The sequence below is a fragment of the Protomyctophum parallelum genome (genome assembly GCF_964188405.1).
Source record: "Protomyctophum parallelum genome assembly, chromosome: 5".
NCBI classification, from domain to species: domain Eukaryota; kingdom Metazoa; phylum Chordata; class Actinopteri; order Myctophiformes; family Myctophidae; genus Protomyctophum; species Protomyctophum parallelum.
In genome coordinates this window covers 48,440,794-48,464,643 of record NC_139702.1, presented here as the reverse complement: position 1 = coordinate 48,464,643, position 23,850 = coordinate 48,440,794, and the positions used below count along the sequence as shown (strand labels likewise).

The 23,850-nt window shown below is 40.2% G+C and overlaps 1 protein-coding gene across 5 annotated transcripts in view; it reads left to right on the top strand.

Annotated features, from left to right (window-relative positions):
* Positions 1-14,291, top strand: part of fam13a (family with sequence similarity 13 member A) — an 86,328-nt gene extending 72,037 nt beyond the window's left edge. For 4 of the 5 annotated variants that reach the window (XM_083764238.1, XM_083764240.1, XM_083764239.1 and 1 more), the window contains 10 exons: positions 3,373-3,438; positions 6,655-6,871; positions 7,594-7,735; positions 8,104-8,185; positions 8,472-8,677; positions 8,899-8,982; positions 10,270-10,365; positions 13,103-13,299; positions 13,650-13,751; positions 13,908-14,291. In XM_083764238.1, the coding sequence (XP_083620364.1) occupies positions 3,373-3,438; positions 6,655-6,871; positions 7,594-7,735; positions 8,104-8,185; positions 8,472-8,677; positions 8,899-8,982; positions 10,270-10,365; positions 13,103-13,299; positions 13,650-13,751; positions 13,908-14,031 (1,316 nt within the window). In that variant the 3' untranslated portion in view covers positions 14,032-14,291. The remainder of the gene's footprint in view (positions 1-3,372; positions 3,439-6,654; positions 6,872-7,593; positions 7,736-8,103; positions 8,186-8,471; positions 8,678-8,898; positions 8,983-10,269; positions 10,366-13,102; positions 13,300-13,649; positions 13,752-13,907) is intronic. The other variant, XM_083764241.1, reaches the window with a different exon arrangement.
* The last annotated feature ends 9,559 nt before the right edge of the window (positions 14,292-23,850 follow it).

Sequence of the window (23,850 nt, the reverse complement as noted above, 5' to 3'; positions counted from 1 at the left end):
GATAACAAAAAAACAAATCATGGCCGATATATTGGCCAGACCACATCGGTCGGGCTCTACTGGCAGCTCCTTTTTTGACTGAAGGCCTTGACAGTTGCAGACATGCACTGACCTGTACATACTGTACACAAGTGCATGTGGAGGCATGTACATGTATTTCTACACCTTTCCACTTTTCCTCACCCCATTTCCTAGAAAGCGTGCAGTGTAGCTCTCTTGCCTCAGACCCGAATAAACGCTGGCACACCTTTTAAGAAAATATTCCTCAGTGCTGTCGTTCAAGTCAAGCAGCTCATGTTTTGAACCACCACTGGTCTCATTAGAGCTCTCTAGTGGCAAACTCCTGCAACGTCAACTCTCTGAATGACAGAAGTCCTGTGGGTGTGTGTTTGTTTTTGTGTATGTGTGGTGCCTACACTGCCTAGCTCTAGCTATAATGACATTAATGTAGTCTGCATGTCAATTTGGTGTTTTTATGTTGTCTAAAATGCTGCATCCCGTAAGTTTTGTCGTGTCTGTGTGAATGAGTGTGTACAGTAGGGAGTAGGCTACGTCTGAAGATCTCTGTGTGTTTGCTTGTAGAAAAACAATCAAAAACAAAAAATGGTTGATAGTGGGCCATATTTATAACATCTCTCCTAGATACAGCCTGCCTGAGGCTACACATTTTTTATGTTTTTTTGTGGCTTTCGCCTTTATTTTATATTTTTTTATGGAGGGACAGTTGTATGTAGGCTGACAGGAAATGGGGAGAGAGATGGGGGGAATCGGGAGTTGAACCCGCGGCACACTGCCAGAATGGATTGCCAGCCAAGGTGCCTGTACCACTGAGCCATGGCCCAGGCAGCCTGAGGCTACACTTAACAGTGTATATATAGCTATTACCAAAGCTTGGATTGGGACCACATTTACAGTATGAATTCGGTTGGTTGAACTTGAGAAGTTTGGTGTTTCTTTCATCTTAGCAGCAGCAGGCACTGAACGGCATTGTGGAGCGAAAATATATATATAAAATTATGCTTAAGTGCTTAATGGATTGTTTGATGAATGGAGACAGTTATTGATATAGTTGCAGCCCTAGACTCGACTTAAGCTCCATATCTACAGCCTGTGAATCTGTGTTTTCCTGCACCGATGTCACCAAGGGGAAATTCCTGTGCAGCTGCTTTACTGGGTGAATAAATTATGGCTGAACCTGACCAGCATCGGGCGACATATCGCCTAATCGCCCGCTATCGGGCGAAAAGATGAATTATTTTCATCTTTTCGGGGGGACGTTCCTCTGCCCACTTTTCAACTATCGGCCGCTCGCCTGCTATCGGCAGTAATCGCCGGGTCTCATAGACAAACAATGCACTTCCGGGAAATTCGTCTGGCTGTCGCCCGCTGTTAAAACGCACTGCGAGTCTAATTATGTCTCCTCAAAGTGATGGGACAGCATGATGTGCGAACCCTGTGTGCATGTGAAGGTACATGCACTGCTCTCCAGTGCTACTTTTCATTTCAAGAACAGTAGAACACCCAGGGTGATAGGCATTTGGCCACAGACCCCCGTCCCCCATTTGATATATATAGTATAATCTCTGGGCTGCCAATTCTACACTGTTAAATCCTTTTTGTCTCCACCAGGCCGATGGCATGGGGGGAGAGTATGTTTTGCACCGTGTGTCCTTCCGTCCGTCCGTCTTTCCGTCCGTCCGTTATCAGCTAATCTCCGGCACCGTTGGCCCGATTCATGCCAAACTTTGCACACACACTCCCTGGATGCCAACGACGAACCTCTGCCCCAAATATTCCTCAACGTCCTGTTATAGTGCCACCATGAGGCCGGTTTAGGCAAAACACATTTCTGTAGATTACTCGTACACATTTTATCCATACATCACACAATTCGGTATACACTATCTCCATAGTCATGTGATCAACACGGAGCGTCACCATTTCCCATCTTCCATCCTGATTGGCTAAGATTGGCTTCCAAAGCTCACACGATTGGTCCCTTTCGAAAAAATGCCACAAATCACAAACACTGTGCAATTTCCGTGAAATTATACACGCACATTTCCACTAGGCCGAGGACGACATGCCACAAATTTTCCCCCCAAATCAGCCTCACGGTGGCGCTATAACAGGCCAATCTTTTAGCTATAACTGCATCGATCTGTATACAACTTATGAATACGCACTCCCTAGAGGCCATGGGAAAACAGTGTCCCTGCATCCCTCCACATCTGCTGGTTATAGCGCCACCATGAGGCCGATTTCTGGAAAACACATTGTTTATGTTAGTCGCACAGATTTCATCCAAATCTCACGCAAATCGGTCCACATGATCTCTGTAGTCATGTGATCAAGACGAGTCTGTTGGATTTCTCAGATTCTACACTGATTGGCTTACACACTATCTCTATAGCCATGTGTTCAAGACGGATCTGTCTGATCTATCATTTTCCATCCTAATTGGCTAACATTGGCTTTCAAAGTTTGTAGGATTGGCCCGTTTTGAACAAAAAGCCTCAAATCATCCAATTGCCATCCAAGGCAAGAAGAAATGGCACCCTTTTCACATTGGCCTATTATAGCCCCACCAGGAGGCCACAACCTGACCTGCCCTGGTGGAGACCTGCATGTGCCGATGGGCACTTTATCTAGTTTAACTCTCAGTTACAGCCCCGTAAGGGTCCATTTGGACCCCTGGTGGTCCCTGAGAACCAGTGCACTACCCTACATGACTGGGATAGTGGTGGGAGTTCAGTGTCACACGCCGAAAACAGATCTACAAACTCTCGATGTGTTGCCGCATGATGTGAGCTTGTAGATGTGCCATCACGCATATATATCATGTATCATGTATCCGTGTATGACATAGTGTGCGACCATGAGGCATTAGGAAGGTGCAGGACAACTTGAAACCTTTTCTTAGCTGTGTATAGTCTCTTACCATTGACCTGAGTTTTTTATTCTTATTTTTCATACTATTTATGCCATTTAGCACTTACTATCAAACACCTTGTCGTGTGCCTGCCAGCTAAGGCTGAAGAAGCTGGCTCAATGAGTAAAAGAAACCCTTGAAGATTTGCTGTGCTTTTTGTACTTTTTCTGTTTTGTATGTATCTACGAAGTTAACATTACCGGTACTCTAATAGACCTCCAGGTGTGAATATTCAAATATGTCGTCCCTGTGTATTTTTTGTTTCTTTCTGAAAGTCAAAAATCTTTGAGTCACGCCTAGAGAGTGGGGGATCATGCCATCACGGCACTCCATATTTAAGGCTGTGCATGCATAATTATTTTCCTAGCTTTCTTGTTCTTTTTTGTCTCCACTTCTTATGCAAGATTCGCTTTTTTTATTCCTGCTTTTCCACTCTACAGATCCACCATGCTTTAGTGCCCCTTTTCTTGATTTCAAAAGCATTCTGAAGCTGAGTTTCTGCCATGGTAAGTAAGTGTGTATTGCTTGTTGGCTTGTCTCGCTACAAACAACGCCTCTCAAATTATGAATCAAGAAAAGGTCACATGTTTTCTTTTAACATGCATGAACCATTTGCTGCATGGCAACATCGTTAAATGGAGGGATTTGGCACACTGTGGTCAGGAGGCATCACACATGACAGTGCCAACCTTTAAGGGAGGTGTCAGACTGCCATGTTTCATTGTTTCATTAGTCAATGCTGTGTGAATGCCAAACGCCATGCAGCGAGAGGCTGATTTAAAGGTTTCATTTCAAATGCCATGCCAACCTTGTCGGCCAGTTGCAATGTGCTACGCCAGTGGTTCCCAAACTGTCGGGAGCCCATTTGTGGGATTTTTATGGATCGCTTCATTTCTTTCAGTTTGTTTTGGATTGGTATTATTTCAAGAGTTTTAATACAAATATTACTTTCTTCTAAAGAATTTCATCAATAAAAAAATATCAAAGAAATGTCATAAATTAGAAGAAAGAATATTAATAATAGTGAAAAATAGAAGATATACAAGGTCGGCTATTTTCACTAGTTTGGGTCTCGGGGAGACATCCAATTTCGCTTTTTGGGTCTGGAGCTAAAAGGTTTGGGAACGCCTGTGCTACACAGTACACCTACTGTAGGAATGCACTGGGTGCACTGAGTGCTTCACCTACTGTTGTGAGGAGTCTTGCAGTGAGTCCCAGCATGTAACTCAGTTGCTACGGTACTTGATAAACTGCACGTAGCTCCAGGTCCATGAGGACCTGAGGGGTTTGCTAATGGAATCTGAGCTGCGTTGCTGTGCTTCGAGCCCAGCCGGCTCCCTGCTTAGGAAAACATGCATGTGCAGTTCCCAAGTTGGGTGTGCATGTTTTCAAGAGCCATTCCCAGGTTCTTTGGATGTTCACATTGACAATGTCCAACTGTCAGAGCATGTTTGTTCTCACACCGCCCCCATCTCCCTATAGTAACACCTACGTGCGGTCACTTGCACACTCGATCCGGATGATATGGGGCAACAACAGTAAACTCTGTCCAGTTAGAAAGTGTTACTATGTAGCATGTGTCCTTACTTGGCATGTGAGGTTATGGGTCAATAGTGTGGTTTCTCCCTCCCTCTTTTCCATAAACTATACAGCAGGGATACTTCAATACTAATCTTAAAAGTCCACAAAGAACATTTTCAATAAGACAAAGGTTTGTTTATTAAATCCAGTCAAGCCACAAATTAGATCTATGTATAATTACTCACCTATACTGTACAACTCTTATGTAGCTTTATAGGATTAGGATGTGACAATGAACACCACCTTGTACCTTGAACTGAACATTATCAGTGGTGTCAGTGGACTCATCCACAGCTAAGGATTAAGGAAATGCACTGTGAGTGTGTATCTTATTCTATTCCATCACAAAGCTCTTGACTTTAATCAAATCAGCAGCCAGTATTTCAGTTCTACTAGTTGCTGTGGAATCTGAAAGAGGGATTTTACAGGGTATTTCCTGTTTTTGTTACTTCAAAATAGCTATGATTTGTGTCATAGTGGTGTTTCAAATTACCATTACCAGAGCTACTGTCTCTTGGCATATTAGGCATATTGTTCTGGTACTCTGTACATCTCATAGATATTATATTGTGAAAAGTATAATTTGTTATAGGGGGAGGGCATAGAGGGCATAGTGACGCGTTCGGTAGGATTTTGGCTTATTTGGGTGCCATCTTCCTGCCTACATGTAGGCTAGTAGGATGCTAGGCTACTTGGCTGCCAGTCTGTAGTTCGTAAGTTTGCTTGTCAGTGACTGTGTGTACACTGTCACTGCAGTACACCATCTTCCATCTCTCTCCTATCTTTGACATGTCACAACTCTTCTACTCTATGGCTCTGGATCGACGGTGGTATTATTATTATTCGCCGTTAGAAAATGTTCAGGTGTTCTGATCTGATCTGATCTGACGTGTCCCCTCATGTCAAAACAGTTCTCAATGTTTACATCTTATTTTGTCATCTGACACCCAAACCATACAGTGTTTATTTAATTTTATATCTACAATGGTGAATGGTATATGTCTCCACAGTGAGGCTGGAAAATGTAAAAGCAGCTGCCTATACTAGCCTACTGGTAGGCAGGGAAATGGCAACCAGAATGACCCGTTCTGAGTAAAACTCCCCCCTATGCACTGGCCCATACACTATACAGTATCTGGTGGTGAGTCCTGCTGAGCTCGTCTCTTCTCTGACTGACATGTTTTGCCAGTGTTGTAGTTGTTTCTACAGCCTTCCCACGTTCTTTACCTAGCAACAGGCTGTGTGCTCAAACAGTAAAACATGCTGTCTGTGTCTCACACACACATACACGTGCATTAAGTGTACACACCAACAACTGTTTGACGCAGCCACTCGGGGGAGGAGGGACTAAAGCTCTGAAGTCACAGCCGTTGGACAGGGGTCGTGCTCCAACATTATCCTGCAGAGAGCATCCAAAGTGGAGCCTGCTGTTATTTATAGCACAGTATTGTCAGGGATATCTGCTGTGTGGTATTTTAACCAGACATAATCACTTTGTGTTGTCTGTAGTCAGGGGATGAAGGGAGAGTGAGAGAGCATCTGTCACCATGAAGGCCCTGAGAAAGTTTTTTTCTTTTCTTTTTTTATATACATGCCCTGCAGAGGGTTTAGAGCAAGTTTGCTTTGTCATTCTCCACCATTGACCTTCACAGCACCAGAGGCGGTGCCAGACACCAGGCTGATGCCAGGGACACAAAAAGCCAGACGTTAGAGCAAAGGTATTCAGTCTTTAGGTAGAGAGTGTATCGGACCATCATGGTCCGTCTTGTATTGTTCCTGTATTGTTTCCGGTACAGAAAACAGATATAATATAATATTTTATTTGTTTTATTTTTTAATCACACAGCATTATAGATACTGTGTGCTTTTTCTCATAGTGGCCTGGTATGATATGGTTTTTTAAGCGGAGAGCTAATCAGTTGATCAGCTCACCACGTTAACGGTGCAAAGTTTTGCCGACTTAAAAAAAAAAGGGGGGAAGGAGGGAGAAACAACCCTTCTCGCACACCCTGCACTGCAGTTTTCTTTTAACCTGCAGATTAACCAGAGTTTTCCACCGAGTTGTTGTGTTCTATGAGTTCTGGCATGTGGCTGTCACACTAAACTTGTGGCTGCTGTCTTTGTGCTCGTGTCGCCCACAGAGCCGGTCCCGGCGTACTCGTCGTGGCAGAGGGAGAGCATGGACCAGGAGGAGGCCCATCGGTCTCCTCACGCCGGGGGCCGTCTGATTCAACAGCTCCTGGACGAGGACAGTGATCCCATGCTATCCCCTCGCTTCTACGCCTACGGACACAGCCAGCAGTACCTGGACGACACGGAGGTGCCGCCTTCACCACCCAACTCACACTCTTTCATGAGGTAAGCCCGTTTCTCACACTAAACTGGCCATGAGTCCTTTGCACAGCGAAGAGTGCTGCCAGACAAAGTCAAAGAGGGGTGAAAGTCCAAGGCACAACGTGCATTAGTGACTGCAGGTCTTATCACTGCAGCCAGGTTGATACTGAGAAACTGGAAGAGCTCGGCTACACCAGAGATGACAGACTGGACCCAATGTATGGCTGAAACTGCCTCTTTCGAATACTCAATTGCCTGGACGAACAATGTCAAATGAAAGTTCCATGAAATATGGGACTACTTTTATTTTACAGATGATATAATCACTATTGTCAACAACAGAATGTGGAGGGGTGTTTGGGATTGTTTTTGACTGCTAATTGTGTTTTTTTTTTGTTAGTTTTTTCTTGTCTTTTTCTTTTAGTATTTTGTATGCTTAATTGTAAAATCATTAAAAAACTTTGATGACAAAAAAGAGGGGTGAAAGTGGACACCAGTGAAAATTATTATAAATAAGTGTTCATTTCACTCAACTACAAACCAATTTTGTTCCATTTTCATTTAAATGAACACTCTAGATTTTACAATGTTTTGTTGGTTGGTGGTAGAATATTTTTGATATATTTATATTTTCGGGGTATGACTTTTGTCTTTTGTTGATAGGAAACATACTGAAATAAATGTTGCAATGAAGACAAATATAGAAAACATTTTTGAGACCATAGGAATTGCTTGTGTCTCCATAGTCGCAGACGGAGTTCATCTTTAGGCTCCTGCGATGACGAGAAAGAAGAGTTGACGGTGGCCCAGCTCTCCAAGAGGATCCACATTGTCAAGAAGAAGATCCGCAAGTTTGAGGAGAGGTTTGAGGAGGAGCGCAAATACCGGGTAAATTAAATATATACTTAACAAGCTGTTGGACAGAAACAAATGTATCTACGTATTTTAACTTGAATTTCTACTTTGTCATACACAAGTGTCATGCAATAGTTGCGAAGATCTACTGCTAACGATCCGCAAGAGATTGTAGATCTCTTACTTTTGCTATTTTTTAAACATGCCAAAAGTGAAAGTGGTTAATTCTATTGGTTTTTTATTATCAACAACTAAATAATAACTACATTGGACACAGTGGAATATGTGTCCAATGTTCCAGTGTTCCATTTCCTGATAAATAAAGTTTTTGAACATACAAGTCAGCAAGTTTATGCTGCACTATTTTCATGTAGAGGATGTTATTGTTGTTGTCTGTGCAGCCCTCTCATGGTGACAAAGCTACCAACCCAGAAGCACTAAGATGGTCGAACGAGCTGACAAAGCTCCGCAAGGACCTAAAAGGTAAAACTAATCTACCAACTTTGAGGAAAAACTGCACTGCATTTCAAATGTGTTGATAATTTGATGCTTTATCGGCTTAACCAGGTAGATAACTTGTATAAAACCCATAACAGCCCTTCAGGGCATTCTTTATTCTTGCCATGGGTGCTTCCGATGAGATCGTAGAAGTATACTGTACCACAGACTGCCCTCTTTGTGTATTATCACTATAATCCTGGCATCAACTGTCATGACAGTCATTGTAGTGTACCTCACATCTCTCGTCAATTACCCATGACCCTACCAGAGCACAAGCTGATGAAGTCTGAGGAGGACCTTCCTCCACTGACTCGCCAACGCAGCAACACCCTGCCCAAAAGTTTTGGTTCTCAGCTGGAGAAGAAACCCCCGCAGGAGAAAACGGCCAAGCCCCCCGCGGAGAGCACGCTAGAGGTGGTCCTAGGCAAGCTGCAGGAGAAGAGAGAGGAGGTGGGCCGCCCTGAGGACATCAAGGTGAGAACGGCAGCAACAGTAACTGGTCAAATCTGGAGTGTTAGCGTTGGAGTCTGCAAAGTATAACTCTGTGGGTCTGAAAAGTGGATGATTTGATTCAGGGAATTAAGCTAAGATAACGTTTTAATTTCAAGCACCCCCATAACTTTGAGAGGCTAGAACCACACTCTGAGAACCATTGGCTAGGAAACAGTGACTCACTTCCTCTTTCCTGACGACAGGACATGACCCGGGAGCAGATTGGAGCGGAGAAGGTGTCACTACAGAAGGCACTCTTGTACTACGAGAGCATACACGGCAGACCAGTATGTAATCACATTGTTTACACTATCCTTAATCAAATCTAGACACCCTTAGGGACTATGTCCTCTGAGGCATTTATTTGCAGCTAAAAACATTAATTTAAACTCTCTGCAAGCAGATTGCTGCCCCTTATACACTGTCCGTTCAAGGCGGGAATCTTGCCCATCTTGCCACCTCACTCCTCTGTATATTAGGTGCAGAGATGGATTGAATGTTCATTTTTGTGCCACTTTGAGCTGGCCAGACAGTAAAATTGCTGAATCGATTGCTGGCTGTCTGTGTGTAAGGGACAGCCGGCATGACGCTACAGAGGTGTGAAGGTCCGTGCACATTTCTGCATTGAACATCCCCTTCTTCTTTAATTATCCTCCAATGTATTTCTCATCACACACACATTGCTCGCACAAATCTGCACGAAACCCTGCAACCTTAAGCATCAACATATTTTGTGTTCTCATATTGATGCGTTGGTCTTAATTTTAGTGAGGAAATGGCTGAGAGTCACTTTGCAGGCAATTTTACTTGTTTTTTTTTACCTTTTTAATGAATGGGCCTACTCTACATGAACAATACATGGATCTCTTGAGTCTGTATTTTGGAAAATAAATGGACCACCATCTGCAGTTCTCCTGAAAAGGCCATTCCATTTATTGTAGCTTATTGCTGCTGGGCCAGTGTTGTACATGACAGCTCCAACCTTGGTAAATGCAGCACATATTTTGCAGCACTGGACTGTGACCTAAATTGCAAGTGGAGGATGAATAATTCCTCAGACAAGACTTTGCAAGTCTGTGTTCATCCACGTAGCATGCATAATGTCTCCTTTATCAAACCTTTAGGCTGTACTGGGGGCTCTGTTTTTAAATTCTAATGTTATACTTTATTAGGAAGAATATTATGCTCGCAGCAGTATTACAGACATTATTCTTTTTCATTATTTGATGTCAGACCAAATCTAATTGGGCTAATTGCACAATGTCCCAGCTGCATGGTGCTACTGTTAATGAGGAAGCATGGCTGACCTTTTAATCACCCACTATCCCCTCATCATGCCTCACTGATTTACAGACAAAAACAGCCATAACATTCTTAACTTAAAATCCTGACGCAGGAGTCGAGTACAGTAATGTGTTGGGGCCAATCTGGGTTACCTGTCACTTTGTTTTGTGTGAGCCCCTGTAATCTGCCATGTAATATACCTCCTGGGGAGTATAACAACTTGACTGGCATATGTACAAAGCTGCTAATGCTAACATGCTAATAAGGCGTCTTCACTTCTACCTCCCCAGATTACCAAGAACGAGAGGCAAATCATGAAGCCTCTGTATGACAGATACCGTCTGGTCAAGCAGATCCTATGCAGAGCATCCTCAATCCCTGTTATTGTAAGTAACTCTCACCACCCTGCGTCCCCTTTCTCCACAGCTGCTGTTATCCTCACCGCAATTTGTCCGGCTGTTTGACAAGCTAGTGGCAAAGGTCCCCGCATTGTTGGCGCTGACTAAACACCAGGTCTCTCTTGGTCCTTAATCCAACTCCTAAGCTGTTGTTCGTGCTAGGTGGACGGCCGTGACACAAACATTTTATCCCGCCGTCGAGGCCAATGATAAATCCAGCTTTAGCAGCTCAGTGGATCGGATGGCCTTATAGGGGCTCAGAGACGCTGAGCTCACTGTTTGTATGCTAGGCATGAGAAATGACAGCGCAGAAACTGTGACCTGCAGTGCTCAAAGACAGAGCCCCTGCTGACAGTAACCCAGCAGTAAAAATGAGAGGGCAACTCTGGTATGACGGATTGTATGCTTCAATAACAATCGGATGACATGAAAGAAATAGTAATGTCACCGCCAAGCAGTCAGTATTAGTGTTGTTTATTTGTAGTAGCTTTGTGACAATTCTTATCATACTGTAGTACATGTGCCACATAATCCCATGTTTTCATTTATTAAACACTTTGATTATGTAAGACATAATCGGCATTATGGCCCTGCTGTATGTTCATTACATAAGGCATTACTTCTTAATCTCCATTATATAAATTGAGATCTCTGGCATCTAGAGTTCTCTTACAGAGAAGATATCAGCACATTATAATATTAACCATGAGACTGGTGGGAGTTGGTTCAGTGTGTTATAATTGATGGTTGAGATTTAATTAGTGCCATCTGTATGTTTGTCACAGTTTGAGTTGTGAGATTTTCTTGTCACCAAGGCAAATTCCAGTCTATCGGTTGTATTTGGAAAAACAAAGTGATTGATTCTCATTCCGTAGCATCTCAAAACATGTTAGATGCACATTTCTGTGCCGCAGCACTGTCACGACACTGCTTTGCTGTTCATGAGAATGAAAATTCCATCCATTGCCACAACATTTAGATTTTTGTACCCAGCTACCAATGTAAGTTGTGTTGTTCACCCATGTCAAAGACACTTGGTTCAGTTTGCAGTTTGCTTGGATGAAAAGTTGACTCAGCCTTGAAGCAGAAGTCAGTGGAAAATGGGTTTCACCCTGGTGTGTTTCTCATAGTCTCACTGTAAACAAATAAAACGGAAGATAGGATGTGGCCTTGAGTAGAAGGTTGCTGGTTTGAATCCACATGCCAGTGTGGGGTTTTCCGTGGGCAGCTCCCAGGTGTGAATGCTTAGCTTAGTTGGTAAGTGTAAAGGTGGGATGTTGCTGTAGCACAGCCCTCTCAACTTTTACAGGATATATTCTTGAAGCCCAGCACCCATATATTCTGGGGGGGATTTGGGAACAAGAATGGGGGATCTACAAGCCGCCATGTTGTGAGCTTGTACAGTGGTACTTATTGGAAAAGAGGCGGAAACAGTGGTCAGAGTACAGAGCCTGCTCAGGTCCAGTTTACTAAGCCTAGATAGAGGGTTTAAGACCGTGGTCACAAACAACGAGTCTCGACGTAGGAGTCAGTTTGCAGCATAGTAACCTCCCCTCCTCCTTCTGAAACGTTACCACAGGGATCTCCCTCCAGCAAACGCAGAGGCCCTCTTCTTCAACCCATTATCGAGGGTGAACCCTCTCTCTTCTTCGACGACATCAAGGTGAAGAACTGGGACTGCTGGTGCTGCCACTGCTTGACTAATCAGTCATCAGAACCACCTTCCTTTAATTTTAACAACCAGTTACCTACCCTTTATCCTACAACCTAAACCTGATTGCTGCCTGTTGTTTGGGCCGTTGCCTGAACAACACTAGTTAGTGTCCATTGATGTTTTGAATCAGTAGATGCCTGTTTTGGGGTTTGTTTTGTCTTATGCAATACGCCTTCGAAGGTCTGCCTGTGTGAAGGAATGTTGGAATGAAACCATAGCAAATTCTATGCTACAAGGTCTGTGTGCGGTGCACCCCCCTCCCCACCCAGTAACCAAATCAAGTAACCCTGAACTGAACTAAAAAACGTAATCGTGTTTTCTAAATCGATGCGCTCTGCTCGTTCTCTGCGGACATTTATCTAATACTGTTTGTAGAGATGTGTACAGTATTAGGTCGGTTATGATTGTAAATGGAAAGACACATTTCTTTGTTTGAATGTCTGTTGTCTAGAGTAGTGGTTCTAAATATTCTAGTCTTCCATTCAACCAGGTTGCTGCATTGCATTCGAAAGATGTCCTATCTCTCAAATAAACCCTGATTAGACATTTACCAAGTGAACACCAGTTGAACTCTTAAGTCCTGAAGTCTGGAGTTGAGAACCACTGCTTTGGATGACTCTCCTCATTAACCCCATCAAAAGCTTTTGTTGATTGTTTACCCAACAGGGCCACACGTACGCCTTGATTCCATAGGAGGATGACTGAAATACATTATAAAAATGGAATTGTTATGATGACAGACATTTGTATTAACTACTATTTAAAAATGTAAAGTTGGTGGACTGCTGTCATTGGCTCTGGAGGTCAACTGTTAGAAGTGACCTCTCTCATACACAACATGAACAGCAGAACTTTTTTTTATAAACACTACAGTAAAATGAACCCAAAGTCATCCCTTTTTTCCATTTTACACTCTTAAACTAACACTGAGGAGTGGACACTGGCTGTGTACCGTCCCACCCTTCAGTAACCACCCTAATGCTTTCTGCCTTTCTATTGTTGTTTGTATAGGAGGAGGAAGATGGTTCAGATGACGATGCAGAATCTAAGACTCAGTTCTCCGTCAGTGTGCGTCCAGACGCCAGTATGCTGAGCTTCCTGGACCAGTTGGAGGAGGACACGGACGGATTCATCTCGCCCGTGGACGAGCTGTCTCCCTCCAAGAACACCACGGACATGAGGCTGTCCAATCTTCACTCTGCCACCACGTAAGTTAGAGTACTATACAGCGCTTTGTCCTTAATATTCATCGACCCACCACCAAATTCCAATCAGAGTCCATGTGGATGTTTGTGCAAATTGTACGAAGCCAAAAGGCAAACATGTATTGTTTTGTTATAGGTTCCAATGTTCAATGTCACAATAAAACACTCAATCACAATTATTTCATTTTATTTAACAAATGTCGGTGTGCAATGCGCTTTAGATAAAGGTGCTACGGAAATGCAGGCCATTTTACATTTTTTGACTAGCACATTTGCAAATTGAATCGGTTACTTCAAGTGTATTGTTACAATGGTGTAATTCCTTTCATTTCATTTTGCCATCCTACATACAGGGAGGAACTTGTCGAACAACTCCAAGAGACCCGAGAGGAGAAAAAGAGACTCCGTAAGAACCTCAGAGAGTTTGAGGACCAGTTCTTCAGGCAAAATGGAAGGTAAAAGAAAAATGTCTTCCTGTTTACATGAGTCACACACAGAGAACACATAATACCAAAATGTCTCCTCAGAGGTCTAGTTCTGCTGCAATCTGTGAACACTATCCACTTTTAGCTCTTAATGTTTTGTTGTCCACCCACTTCCTGTTCCTATAGGAATGTGCAGAAGGAGGACCGCTCCCCCTTGGCGACGGAGTACAGCGAATACAAGCATGTTAAAGCCAAGCTGCGCCTCCTAGAAGTCCTCATCAGCAAAAAAGACTCAACCAAGTTCATCTGAGAAAAGAAACAACTTATGACTGAATTTTAGCACCAGCCACGAATGGAAACAAAAAGAGTCACAACACACTAACACTGTAGAAACTATTTGAGAGAACACTATTTTTCCGCTTCGTGTCTTTGTTGTGCCATCTGTGCCGTTGATGCATTTGGCTCAGAGGAAGTACCTGCTGCACATTGCTGTGTAAATCTGTACAAGGGAGAGGACACAGTGTGTGTGTGTGTGTGTGTGTGTGTGTGTGTGTGTGGGGGGGGGGGGGGGGGGGGGGGGGGGCTGTTTGCCTCCTTGGAGCCCACAGCCCACAGAGAGGCACTGACCCGAACTCTATTCAAACTGACATGAGGACACAGCCCTGGAGGCTTCGAGGCACCATGTTACCTGTTCCAGCTTTTTTCTTTCTTTTCTTTTCTTTCTTTTTTTGTCTAAATGTTTGAACGGGTAGAGAAAACAAAAGCACACTAGAAATGGAAATTATTTTGATCAAGGAATCATCACATGTTTCACTGATAATTTATTTCTTATTTGTATCAGAAGAGAAGAGAATATATTTTCTTGTGCTGTAGAAGTCTTAAAACACCTGGAAGTAAAAGTAACACATTCTAAATAATTAATATTTTTGAAAGAAGGATTTTGTAATAAATAAATACTTTTTGTGTATTTTTGTAAGGGAGACCGTAATGATCTGCATATTACTGTACGTACTGAACCAACCACTCTTACAGCATTGAGTAAAAAGATGGCTTTCTCAGTTACAGTCCTTAAAATAATGCCATTGTATCTCAAATGACGAGAAATGAATAATGTAAATGACTTGGTAAACACGTTTTTGTGTACTACATTTTAACTTTTTGAAACACATTTAAATTAATTCAATAGAATTAAAATGAATATGTTTTTGGGGGGTTCACATGCTGCAAGAAGAGAATTAACATGAATGGTTTCCTGTTTTGTGTTAATATTGATCCAAAGACAAATGTCTCACTTTACAAACTGAATACCAAATTAGCATATAAGCTAATTATATTAATATAGTTTAATTCTTTGTTCTATCTGGTATCTTGGGTTATTTTACTTTCTTGTATATTGTTGCATTGGTGTGCTTTACCTCTCTATTTTCATTTATGTAAAAGAAGAGAAAGAAAGAAAAAAATAACAAAGCTATTTCTTACCTTGAATTCACTGGCATGTTTTTGCTGACACTGATTAACCTTGACATTTTTTTTTAGATGCTCCACGAGGAATGCTGCTTTCTCTCATTTCTTTAGACTGTTTATTGTCTGTAAATATGGACCACTGGACCATATTTACTGTATTTTTCTTTTCTGTGAGCAAGTACTATCTATCCTGTACCTATATTTCTCCAATGGAAAATTAACAGTGTGATGAATTGTGTTTTTACTGAATGTAAACACTGGCAGACTTAAAATGAATTTTGATTAATTTTGCGTGTGTACATTTTCGTACATAAATTGTATTTGTATTTTGTATATAATATAAAAGCAAACTTATTTTTACTGAATTAGTCAAATTGTGTCTCTACTGTGTGTGTGTGTGGGTGTGTGTGTGTGTGTGACCTTTAACAAAAGTTAAGATTTTTTTTCTCCATCTAACCATGAGATACGACATAGTGTACATACTATAGGTTTTCAATGGTACCCCAACGTACACCCCCTGAATTCAACCTGTATACTACTAGTATACTACTACACTACTACTAGTCATCTACTTAGAAATATAAGGCTTTCAAATTTGAGACATTTATAATGGGGTTCAATGGCAGCTCTATAGGCACGTCAAAAAGCACTTTCACCTAGAAACTCAATTCAGACTTTTTATAATTCAGCTTACTGTGGGCACACATGCTGGAACTTTTTACTTTGAAATGTTTTGTAGTTTCTGAGTTATTTAACTTAAACGCATGGCAATAGCACAAAATTTGGCATGCTACTAGTCCTACATACTTACACCTAGCAACCCCATTCTAGCCTACTTAGGTTCATCTTACGGTGGACATGTTTGCCTGAAAAGGAATCTTTGAAAGGTGTCATAGTTTTAGAAATATAGTGCTTTCAAATTTGAGACTTTTAACATGGGGCTCAATGGCAGATTTTGGCACGTCAAAAAATCACTTTCACCTAGAAACTACATTCACACTTTTTATTATTCAGCTTACTGTGGAGACACATGCTGGAACTTTTTTTTATTTTTATGTTTTGTAGTTTATGAGTTATTTAACTTAAACGCCCAATGCATTCTCTATGGCAATAGCACAAAATTTGGCATGCAACTAGTCCTACATACTTACACCTAGCAACCCCATTCTAGCCTACTTAGGTTCATCTTACGGTGGACATGTTTGCCTGAAAAGGAATCTTTGAAATGTTTCATAGTTTTAGAAATATAGTGCTTTCAAATTTGAGACATTTAACATGGGGCTCAATGACAGCTCTATAGGCACGTCAAAAGTCACTTTCACCTAGAAACTCCATTCACACTTTTTATTATTCAGCTTACTGTGGAGACACATGCTGGAACTTTTTTTTATTTTTATGTTTTGTAGTTTATGAGTTATTTAACTTAAACGCCCAATGCATTCTCTATGGCAATAGCACAAAATTTGGCATGCTACTAGTCCTACATACTTACACCTAGCAACCCCATTCTAGCCTACTTAGGTTCATCTTACGGTGGACATGTTTGCCTGAAAAGGAATCTTTGAAATGTTTCACAGTTTTAGAAATATAGTGCTTTCAAATTTGAGACATTTAACATGGGGCTCAATGACAGCTTTATAGGCACGTCAAAAGTCACTTTCACCTAGAAACTCCATTCACACTTTTTATTATTCAGCTTACTGTGGAGACACATGCTGGAACTTTTTTTTATTTTTATGTTTTGTAGTTTATGAGTTATTTAACTTAAACGCCCAATGCATTCTCTATGGCAATAGCACAAACTTTGGCATGCTACTAGTCCTACATACTTACACCTAGCAACCCCATTCTAGCCTACTTAGGTTCATCTTACGGTGGACATGTTTGTCTGAAAAGGAATCTTTGAAATGTTTCACAGTTTTAGAAATATAGTGCTTTCAAATTTGAGACATTTAACATGGGGCTCAATGACAGCTTTATAGGCACGTCAAAAGTCACTTTCACCTAGAAACTCCATTCACACTTTTTATTATTCAGCTTACTGTGGAGACACATGCTGGAACTTTTTTTTATTTTTATGTTTTGTAGTTTATGAGTTATTTAACTTAAACGCCCAATGCATTCTCTATGGCAATAGCACAAACTTTGGCATGCTACTAGTCCTACATACTTACACCTAGCAACCCCATTCTAGCCTACTTAGGTTCATCTTACGGTGGACATGTTTGTCTGAAAAGGAATCTTTGAAATGTTTCACAGTTTTAGAAATATAGTGCTTTCAAATTTGAGACATTTAACATGGGGCTCAATGACAGCTTTATAGGCACGTCAAAAGTCACTTTCACCTAGAAACTCCATTCACACTTTTTATTATTCAGCTTACTGTGGAGACACATGCTGGAACTTTTTTTTATTTTTATGTTTTGTAGTTTATGAGTTATTTAACTTAAACGCCCAATGCATTCTCTATGGCAATAGCACAAACTTTGGCATGCTACTAGTCCTACATACTTACACCTAGCAACCCCATTCTAGCCTACTTAGGTTCATCTTACGGTGGACATGTTTGTCTGAAAAGGAATCTTTGAAATGTTTCACAGTTTTAGAAATATAGTGCTTTCAAATTTGAGACATTTAACATGGGGCTCAATGACAGCTTTATAGGCACGTCAAAAGTCACTTTCACCTAGAAACTCCATTCACACTTTTTATTATTCAGCTTACTGTGGAGACACATGCTGGAACTTTTTTTTATTTTTATGTTTTGTAGTTTATGAGTTATTTAACTTAAACGCCCAATGCATTCTCTATGGCAATAGCACAAACTTTGGCATGCTACTAGTCCTACATACTTACACCTAGCAACCCCATTCTAGCCTACTTAGGTTCATCTTACGGTGGACATGTTTGTCTGAAAAGGAATCTTTGAAATGTTTCACAGTTTTAGAAATATAGTGCTTTCAAATTTGAGACATTTAACATGGGGCTCAATGACAGCTTTATAGGCACGTCAAAAGTCACTTTCACCTAGAAACTCCATTCACACTTTTTATTATTCAGCTTACTGTGGAGACACATGCTGGAACTTTTTTTTATTTTTATGTTTTGTAGTTTATGAGTTATTTAACTTAAACGCCCAATGCATTCTCTATGGCAATAGCACAAACTTTGGCATGCTACTAGTCCTACATACTTACACCTAGCAACCCCATTCTAGCCTACTTAGGTTCATCTTACGGTGGACATGTTTGTCTGAAAAGGAATCTTTGAAATGTTTCACAGTTTTAGAAATATAGTGCTTTCAAATTTGAGACATTTAACATGGGGCTCAATGACAGCTTTATAGGCACGTCAAAAGTCACTTTCACCTAGAAACTCCATTCACACTTTTTATTATTCAGCTTACTGTGGAGACACATGCTGGAACTTTTTTTTATTTTTATGTTTTGTAGTTTATGAGTTATTTAACTTAAACGCCCAATGCATTCTCTATGGCAATAGCACAAACTTTGGCATGCTACTAGTCCTACATACTTACACCTAGCAACCCCATTCTAGCCTACTTAGGTTCATCTTACGGTGGACATGTTTGTCTGAAAAGGAATCTTTGAAATGTTTCACAGTTTTAGAAATATAGTGCTTTCAAATTTGAGACATTTAACATGGGGCTCAATGACAGCTTTATAGGCACGTCAAAAGTCACTTTCACCTAGAAACTCCATTCACACTTTTTATTATTCAGCTTACTGTGGAGACACATGCTGGAACTTTTTTTTATTTTTATGTTTTGTAGTTTATGAGTTATTTAACTTAAACGCCCAATGCATTCTCTATGGCAATAGCACAAACTTTGGCATGCTACTAGTCCTACATACTTACACCTAGCAACCCCATTCTAGCCTACTTAGGTTCATCTTACGGTGGACATGTTTGTCTGAAAAGGAATCTTTGAAATGTTTCACAGTTTTAGAAATATAGTGCTTTCAAATTTGAGACATTTAACATGGGGCTCAATGACAGCTTTATAGGCACGTCAAAAGTCACTTTCACCTAGAAACTCCATTCACACTTTTTATTATTCAGCTTACTGTGGAGACACATGCTGGAACTTTTTTTTATTTTTATGTTTTGTAGTTTATGAGTTATTTAACTTAAACGCCCAATGCATTCTCTATGGCAATAGCACAAACTTTGGCATGCTACTAGTCCTACATACTTACACCTAGCAACCCCATTCTAGCCTACTTAGGTTCATCTTACGGTGGACATGTTTGTCTGAAAAGGAATCTTTGAAATGTTTCACAGTTTTAGAAATATAGTGCTTTCAAATTTGAGACATTTAACATGGGGCTCAATGACAGCTTTATAGGCACGTCAAAAGTCACTTTCACCTAGAAACTCCATTCACACTTTTTATTATTCAGCTTACTGTGGAGACACATGCTGGAACTTTTTTTTATTTTTATGTTTTGTAGTTTATGAGTTATTTAACTTAAACGCCCAATGCATTCTCTATGGCAATAGCACAAACTTTGGCATGCTACTAGTCCTACATACTTACACCTAGCAACCCCATTCTAGCCTACTTAGGTTCATCTTACGGTGGACATGTTTGTCTGAAAAGGAATCTTTGAAATGTTTCATAGTTTGAGAAATATAGTGCTTTCAAATTTGAGACATTTAACATGGGGCTCAATGACAGCTTTATAGGCACGTCAAAAGTCACTTTCACCTAGAAACTCCATTCACACTTTTTATTATTCAGCTTACTGTGGAGACACATGCTGGAACTTTTTTTTATTTTTATGTTTTGTAGTTTATGAGTTATTTAACTTAAACGCCCAATGCATTCTCTATGGCAATAGCACAAACTTTGGCATGCTACTAGTCCTACATACTTACACCTAGCAACCCCATTCTAGCCTACTTAGGTTCATCTTACGGTGGACATGTTTGTCTGAAAAGGAATCTTTGAAATGTTTCATAGTTTTAGAAATATAGTGCTTTCAAATTTGAGACATTTAACATGGGGCTCAATGACAGCTTTATAGGCACGTCAAAAGTCACTTTCACCTAGAAACTCCATTCACACTTTTTATTATTCAGCTTACTGTGGAGACACATGCTGGAACTTTTTTTTATTTTTATGTTTTGTAGTTTATGAGTTATTTAACTTAAACGCCCAATGCATTCTCTATGGCAATAGCACAAACTTTGGCATGCTACTAGTCCTACATACTTACACCTAGCAACCCCATTCTAGCCTACTTAGGTTCATCTTACGGTGGACATGTTTGTCTGAAAAGGAATCTTTGAAATGTTTCACAGTTTTAGAAATATAGTGCTTTCAAATTTGAGACATTTAACATGGGGCTCAATGACAGCTTTATAGGCACGTCAAAAGTCACTTTCACCTAGAAACTCCATTCACACTTTTTATTATTCAGCTTACTGTGGAGACACATGCTGGAACTTTTTTTTATTTTTATGTTTTGTAGTTTATGAGTTATTTAACTTAAACGCCCAATGCATTCTCTATGGCAATAGCACAAACTTTGGCATGCTACTAGTCCTACATACTTACACCTAGCAACCCCATTCTAGCCTACTTAGGTTCATCTTACGGTGGACATGTTTGTCTGAAAAGGAATCTTTGAAATGTTTCACAGTTTTAGAAATATAGTGCTTTCAAATTTGAGACATTTAACATGGGGCTCAATGACAGCTTTATAGGCACGTCAAAAGTCACTTTCACCTAGAAACTACATTCACACTTTTTATTATTCAGCTTACTGTGGAGACACATGCTGGAACTTTTTTTTATTTTTATGTTTTGTAGTTTATGAGTTATTTAACTTAAACGCCCAATGCATTCTCTATGGCAATAGCACAAACTTTGGCATGCTACTAGTCCTACATACTTACACCTAGCAACCCCATTCTAGCCTACTTAGGTTCATCTTACGGTGGACATGTTTGTCTGAAAAGGAATCTTTGAAATGTTTCACAGTTTTAGAAATATAGTGCTTTCAAATTTGAGACATTTAACATGGGGCTCAATGACAGCTTTATAGGCACGTCAAAAGTCACTTTCACCTAGAAACTCCATTCACACTTTTTATTATTCAGCTTACTGTGGAGACACATGCTGGAACTTTTTTTTATTTTTATGTTTTGTAGTTTATGAGTTATTTAACTTAAACGCCCAATGCATTCTCTATGGCAATAGCACAAACTTTGGCATGCTACTAGTCCTACATACTTACACCTAGCAACCCCATTCTAGCCTACTTAGGTTCATCTTACGGTGGACATGTTTGTCTGAAAAGGAATCTTTGAAATGTTTCACAGTTTTAGAAATATAGTGCTTTCAAATTTGAGACATTTAACATGGGGCTCAATGACAGCTTTATAGGCACGTCAAAAGTCACTTTCACCTAGAAACTCCATTCACACTTTTTATTATTCAGCTTACTGTGGAGACACATGCTGGAACTTTTTTTTATTTTTATGTTTTGTAGTTTATGAGTTATTTAACTTAAACGCCCAATGCATTCTCTATGGCAATAGCACAAACTTTGGCATGCTACTAGTCCTACATACTTACACCTAGCAACCCCATTCTAGCCTACTTAGGTTCATCTTACGGTGGACATGTTTGTCTGAAAAGGAATCTTTGAAATGTTTCACAGTTTTAGAAATATAGTGCTTTCAAATTTGAGACATTTAACATGGGGCTCAATGACAGCTTTATAGGCACGTCAAAAGTCACTTTCACCTAGAAACTCCATTCACACTTTTTATTATTCAGCTTACTGTGGAGACACATGCTGGAACTTTTTTTTATTTTTATGTTTTGTAGTTTATGAGTTATTTAACTTAAACGCCCAATGCATTCTCTATGGCAATAGCACAAACTTTGGCATGCTACTAGTCCTACATACTTACACCTAGCAACCCCATTCTAGCCTACTTAGGTTCATCTTACGGTGGACATGTTTGTCTGAAAAGGAATCTTTGAAATGTTTCATAGTTTGAGAAATATAGTGCTTTCAAATTTGAGACATTTAACATGGGGCTCAATGACAGCTTTATAGGCACGTCAAAAGTCACTTTCACCTAGAAACTCCATTCACACTTTTTATTATTCAGCTTACTGTGGAGACACATGCTGGAACTTTTTTTTATTTTTATGTTTTGTAGTTTATGAGTTATTTAACTTAAACGCCCAATGCATTCTCTATGGCAATAGCACAAACTTTGGCATGCTACTAGTCCTACATACTTACACCTAGCAACCCCATTCTAGCCTACTTAGGTTCATCTTACGGTGGACATGTTTGTCTGAAAAGGAATCTTTGAAATGTTTCATAGTTTTAGAAATATAGTGCTTTCAAATTTGAGACATTTAACATGGGGCTCAATGACAGCTTTATAGGCACGTCAAAAGTCACTTTCACCTAGAAACTCCATTCACACTTTTTATTATTCAGCTTACTGTGGAGACACATGCTGGAACTTTTTTTTATTTTTATGTTTTGTAGTTTATGAGTTATTTAACTTAAACGCCCAATGCATTCTCTATGGCAATAGCACAAACTTTGGCATGCTACTAGTCCTACATACTTACACCTAGCAACCCCATTCTAGCCTACTTAGGTTCATCTTACGGTGGACATGTTTGTCTGAAAAGGAATCTTTGAAATGTTTCACAGTTTTAGAAATATAGTGCTTTCAAATTTGAGACATTTAACATGGGGCTCAATGACAGCTTTATAGGCACGTCAAAAGTCACTTTCACCTAGAAACTCCATTCACACTTTTTATTATTCAGCTTACTGTGGAGACACATGCTGGAACTTTTTTTTATTTTTATGTTTTGTAGTTTATGAGTTATTTAACTTAAACGCCCAATGCATTCTCTATGGCAATAGCACAAACTTTGGCATGCTACTAGTCCTACATACTTACACCTAGCAACCCCATTCTAGCCTACTTAGGTTCATCTTACGGTGGACATGTTTGTCTGAAAAGGAATCTTTGAAATGTTTCACAGTTTTAGAAATATAGTGCTTTCAAATTTGAGACATTTAACATGGGGCTCAATGACAGCTTTATAGGCACGTCAAAAGTCACTTTCACCTAGAAACTCCATTCACACTTTTTATTATTCAGCTTACTGTGGAGACACATGCTGGAACTTTTTTTTATTTTTATGTTTTGTAGTTTATGAGTTATTTAACTTAAACGCCCAATGCATTCTCTATGGCAATAGCACAAACTTTGGCATGCTACTAGTCCTACATACTTACACCTAGCAACCCCATTCTAGCCTACTTAGGTTCATCTTACGGTGGACATGTTTGTCTGAAAAGGAATCTTTGAAATGTTTCATAGTTTGAGAAATATAGTGCTTTCAAATTTGAGACATTTAACATGGGGCTCAATGACAGCTTTATAGGCACGTCAAAAGTCACTTTCACCTAGAAACTCCATTCACACTTTTTATTATTCAGCTTACTGTGGAGACACATGCTGGAACTTTTTTTTATTTTTATGTTTTGTAGTTTATGAGTTATTTAACTTAAACGCCCAATGCATTCTCTATGGCAATAGCACAAACTTTGGCATGCTACTAGTCCTACATACTTACACCTAGCAACCC